This window comes from Bison bison, unplaced genomic scaffold (assembly GCF_000754665.1).
Source record: "Bison bison bison isolate TAMUID 2011002044 unplaced genomic scaffold, Bison_UMD1.0 scf7180017864256, whole genome shotgun sequence".
Lineage (NCBI taxonomy): Eukaryota > Metazoa > Chordata > Mammalia > Artiodactyla > Bovidae > Bison > Bison bison.
In genome coordinates, this window is record NW_011494828.1 from 635856 (window position 1) to 641582 (window position 5727).

The 5727-nt window shown below is 51.4% G+C and overlaps 1 protein-coding gene across 1 annotated transcript in view; it reads left to right on the forward strand.

Annotated features, from left to right (window-relative positions):
* The window catches only part of RNF220 (ring finger protein 220), a 276872-nt gene that overhangs the window by 234554 nt on the left and 36591 nt on the right, over window positions 1–5727 (forward strand). The window contains exon 2 of the mRNA XM_010847891.1: window positions 4829–4961. Coding sequence (XP_010846193.1) covers window positions 4829–4961 — 133 coding nt within the window. The remainder of the gene's footprint in view (window positions 1–4828; window positions 4962–5727) is intronic.

Genomic DNA, 5727 nt, shown 5'->3' on the forward strand with positions numbered 1-5727 from the left:
TCACCTCCCCCATTCATCATCTTTAGCACTGACAGCCCATCCCAGTCCCTGTCCCCAGCCCCTCATGCTGCCCACGTCTCCCCACGATGCTGCTCAGCCTGGCTCCTGACCTCCCTGGGGAGCTAGGCTTCCTGAAAAGGGAATGGGATTCAACCTAGCGCGTCTGACCTGGACCCACCTGTGGCAGAGAGCTTTGGTGGGCTCAGGGGTAGGGGGGCACCAGCTGGAGTGAAGAATGCTCAAGGAGAAGATGCTTTCTGACAGCCTGCCCCTGCTGGGCTGGTCTGCCTACCTGCGATGCTGGCAGCGGTGTTGGAGAAGGCATTCCTGCATCAGACGGGCAGTTGGACTAAGGATTTCTGGAGGCCTCTCCAGTCTGAGACGGACTTCCCAGATTCTGGGAATTGTGGAAGGAGAGCCCGAGGATGCCTCGGAAGAGTAGGGGGTTGAAGAGTGCCTTCCCACCCCCAAAGGCCCACAGCCTCCTCCTCTGGGCCATCCCCAGCGGTTTTATGGCCCGTTTTATGGCCACTGTAATGGCCCAGGTCAAAAGCTTCAGGGAGCTGTATTCTGGGAATTATGCAAACGAGGAGCAGGCCCAGGGCCAGAGTATGGATTTTGTCATTAAACCTGGGCAGGCCATGTCGTTAGTGCAGTAAAACCCACGTCATGACCACAGGTCTCAATATAAAATTATAGGGAACACAGTGGGGGAGGGAAAGCAGGGGGCCCATGGCCATGCTGGCACCTTCCATGCTGGCACCCCCTGAGAACACGGGGATGTGATGCAGGCTGGAGGCTGCAGGGTGCCTACGCTGATCCCTGTGACTGCTCTTCCTGAAGTTGGGAGCCAGGAAGAGGACCCATTGTCCCAACAGGGAAACTGAGGCCAAGCTCCGAAAAGTAGAAGATCCCTGTGGCAGGAAAGCAGATGAACTGAGCACAGGTATATGGGAATGCTGATGCCTGCTTCCAGGTGCAGAGGGAGGAACTGGGGCTCTGGCAGCCCTAAGAACCATACCTGGTACCCCAGGCAGAGGGGGCTGAAACCCTGATATCTCTACCTCAGCTCTGATCTCATGCCCTAGATCCTAACCTTTCTCTATTCTTGTCTCTCACCATTTCCCCCTTCTGTCCCAGCCCCTACCTCAATGCTTGATTTCAACAGCCTTGTCAATTGTCCCTTAGTCACCCTCCATGCCTGCCAGCAAGCGTTACCACCCTCCTCTGGCCCCTTCCTGCTCCCGCCCATCACCACCACCACAAGCACCCATTCCTGCCTCCCTCAGCCCTGACTAAGGCTGCACAGACTGGAGTCACTGACTTTCTTTTCCAGTTTTCTCGCTGGTTTGTGATCTTCTTGAGGCCAAGACTGTGTTTTCTTTATCTCTGAGCCCATTTCTCCTAGAATAATACATGACATAGAATAATTGTTTGATAAATATTTGATGAATGAATAAATAAATGAAGCAATGAGATCATGAGCCATGTACAGGGGTCCCTGCCCAGTTCTGAGCCTCAGTTTCCCCATCTGTAAAATAAAGATAATGGCTTGCAGAATTTCTAGGGTCTCACTCACCTCTGAGATTCTCTGGCTGAATAGAATGAGTCTAGAATCCTCACCTCCCCACTCCTAGACCAGGGCCACATCTGCCTCTTTTACTTAGAGCTGCCTTTTAGCTGTTCCCTGAATATCTGGGGCACAGCTACCAGGGCATATGATCAGCAGACCCCTTCCCCCCTAGAGACCTAGCCACACTGACTAGAGCCACCCCTACCCGACCCTGCCACACACAAAGCCTCCAGAGCAGACATCCCAGTTCTGCAAAGGTCATCTGGCTTCTGGGACAAGCAGCTCTTCATTTCTACCTCTCCTCCCTCCTTTCGTCTTCTCCACTATTTTGTTTCATCACTGAGAATCTAATCTATGCCAAGTCTTTTTTCAATTGTCTATAGATTAAAAGGTGACTAAGAATGGTCCTGGAGAAGGCAATGGCACCCCACTCCAGTACTCTTGCCTGGAAAATCCCATGGACGGAGGAGCCTGGTGGGCTGTAGTCCATGGGGTCACGAAGAGTGGGACACGACTGAGCAACTTCACTTTCACTTTTCACTTTCATGCATTGGAGAAGGATATGGAAACCCACTCCAGTGTTCTTGCCTGGAGAATCCCAGGGATGGGGGAGCCTGGTGGGCTGCCGTCTATGGGGTCGCACAGAGTCGGACATGACTGAGGCGACTTAGCAGCAGCAAGAATGGTCCTGCCCACAAGAAGTTCACAACTCATTCATTCATTCATCCCTTTGCTCCCATTCTCTGCCTGGAATTCTTCTTAGGCACATGTTAAATTTTGTTTCTTTGGTGAAGCCTTCTCTTTTTCCACTCCTCCAAACACATATCTGGGATGAATCACTCCCTCCTCTGAACTCTCAGTTGATCTAGTCTGGGCATCCAGGAGAGCTATAATCTTGTGTCAAAGGGAGATAGGTTCTTGTGTTCAGCCTGAATAGGGAACTCCCTCAGACATAGGGTTGCTAGACCTAGCAAATAAAAATATAAGACATTCAGGTAAATTTGAATTCTAGAAAAACAATGAATAACTTTTAACATAAGTATATCCTGTGCCAATAGTTGAGACATACTAAAGTGAAAGTCGCTCAGTCGTGTCCAACTCTTTGTGACCCCATGGACTATAAAGTCCTGAATTCTCCAGGCCAGAATACTGGACTGGGTAGCCTTTCCCTTCTCCAGGGGATCTTCCTAACCCAGGGATCAAACCCAGGCCTCCTGCATTGCAGGTGGATTCTTTACCAGCTAAACCACAAGGGAAGCCCAAGAATACTGGAGTGGGTAGCTTATCCCTTTTCCAGCATCCCAACCCAGGAATCAAACTGGGGTCTCCTGCATTGCAGGTGGATTCTTTACCAACAAGCTATCAGGGAAGCTACAAGATGCCCAGTTGAATTTCTCATAAACAATTAATATTATTTTTAGTCTAAGTTTCCCCCTTTTGCCATGGAAAACTTACACTAAAAATAATATTGTTTATGTGAAATTCAGCTGGGCATTTTGTATTTAATCTGGCAACCCTACCCAGTCAACCATCTTAGTCATCACTGGCGTGGACTTTATCTCTCTAAAAGCTGATTTTGACCCTCTCCAAGCATCAGAAGAAAGAAGCAGCAGGGAGAAAGATCTGACCTTAAGCTAAAGAAGCCTTCCTTCCTACAATCAGAGTTTACATGGATAGTCAGGGATGTTTCTGGATGAATAGAGCTCCTCAACCCCATGCCTATAAGCAAAGGCTAGGGGAGCACTGGCTGGGCAGAGTGGCAAGGGTGGGAGTTTAGGAATCCCGAGAAGTGCACTAGGCAAACTTCAGGCCCCTTTCTACACAGTGAGCTCTGGTTACCATCAGGGACAGAGTTTAGGCTCCCAGGGGCCCCCCAAGTCAGCATAGCCAGTGCTAGACCCATGTGTGCTTGTGTATTGGGGGCACACAATTTGAAGGGCATTTTGGAAGGGAAGAGCTCAGAATCTGTTAGACTCACAGCAGCCAGTGAGGTTATCCAAGTGAGGAGTGAGACCTGAACTGGGAGAATGTAGATTCCAGGAATACTGAAGCAGAACGGACAGGACTTGGTGGTTAAATGAATGTGGGAGGGGGAGTAAAGCAAGGAAGGGGCCGAGGGCAAAGTGAAGGTTGCTGGCTTGAGTGGCCAAGTGAACGCAGGTGTCTTTCACTGAGAAGAGCACTGGGTCTTTGCTGTCGCACGTGGACTTTCTCTTGCGGCGAGCAGGGGCTACTGTCTAGTTGTGCACAGGCTTCGCATTGTGGTGGCTTCTCTTGTTGCTCACCTGGGCTCTAGGGCACATGGGCTCAGTAGTTGTGGTGCACAGGCTTGGTTGCTCGCCAGCATATGGGATCTTTCCAGACCAGGGATCAAACCTGTGTCCCCTGCCTTGGCAGGTGGATTCTTAACCACTGGACCATCAATGAAGTCCAAGTACTCAATTCTAGATGGTTGAGTTTGAGATTCTTGTAGGACATTCAGGCATTGATGTCCATTAAGTGTTTGGCTATCGGGGTCTGGAGAACATGGGAGGGATCTGGGGCAGAGAAACGGATGTCGGCAGGGCACAGGTGGGAGTCAGAGCCAATAAGAATACACAATATGGTCCCACAGGCAGAGAGAGAAGAGGAGAGGCCATGGAAAGGAGCATGGGGAAAAGAGAGGGGCTGGGAGAGAATGCTACCCTGGCAGTCACCCTGGTCCTTTTCAGTCTTTCCCACTCGACTGTGAGTACCTCAGGGCAGGGACTAGATCTGGTTATATTCTGTGTCCCCACTGCTGTGCACTAGGCCTGGCTCAGCACAGACATCAGACAATGTTTGTTGAATGACTGCAGGAACGATCCCTTTTCTCCCTCTTTTCTTCCTTCTCCTGCTTTGGAAAGTGTGAAAGCAGCAAGGAAAGGAGTGACAGAGGAGGCCCTGGATATTCCGGGTGACGCTGTGATTAAACCAAGACCTGCTTCACTAACGTGTGAAATGAAGTGATCAAGGTTTGATTGCACAGAGCATTGATTGCGTCCTGATAGATTTCCGAGAAGGGCAGCTGGCTGAGGAGGTGCTGTGCACGGCCACAGCCTCTGGAGCTGCAAAGCGGAATAATGTTCATGGGCTCTGAGACCCTCAGGCTCACCCTTCCTCCAGGCCAAGAAGCCCTAGGAGGCAGCAGAGGCTTGGGGTGGAGGATTGGGACGTGGCGTTTCTCTCCACGTATAGCCCAGCTTATATGTCTGTCTCTTCTTCTTCCCTCACCAGGTAAGAAAAAGGCAGCAGCACTGTTTGACAGCCAGGCCCCTATTTGCCCCATCTGTCAGGTCCTGCTGAGGCCCAGCGAGCTACAGGAGCATATGGAGCAAGAACTAGAGCAGCTGGCCCAGCTGCCCGCCAGGTAAGCCACCTGCCAGAGGCCTCCACTCAGGGTTCTGGCCACCAGGTCCCAGCCTCTCACAGGCGGCAAGACCCTGCTGCCATTCTCCACCTGGCTTTCAATCCTCAGCTCCTCCGGCTGAATGGTGCTGCCTTTCTCTTCTTACTCTGTTTCCAGAGATATGAGGAGAGTGAGCTTTAAGTCTCAAAAAGGCACAAGAAAGGGGAGGAGCCTCAGAGCAGGGTGATGGAAGCAGGGACTGGGACTGGCAGCTTCCCGAGAAGTGCAGCCTGGGGTTGCCATCCACCTCCCCTATGAATCTCAAGGTGTGAAAGGTGACAACCTTGAGAACCTGCTCAGGCGTGTCTCCCTTGCTCCACCCCATCATCTTTGTCCCTGCCTGAAGGACTGGGTGGAGCCTCCTCCCAGAAGAGCCAAGGTTGTCAAAAGGAGCAGAGAAACAAATTACCCCAAAGCTTAGGGGTTTAAAGCAACTATTTCATGATGCTCATGGACTCTGTGGGGGTCAGGAATTCAGACAGAACACAGAGGGGGTGGCTTGTGTCTGTTTCACCCTGTCTGGGGCCCCAGCTGGGAAGGCTTGTTGGCTGGGAGCTGGGATCACCTGGCTCCTTCATTCACATGTCTGGTGGTTGATGTTGGCTGTCAGCAGGGACCTCAGCTGGGGCTGTAACCAAAGCACCTACACATGGCTGCTCCTTGTGGCCTGTGAGCAGGATAGCTCACAGTGTGGCAGCTGAAAGCATGAAAGCAAAATGTTCCAGCC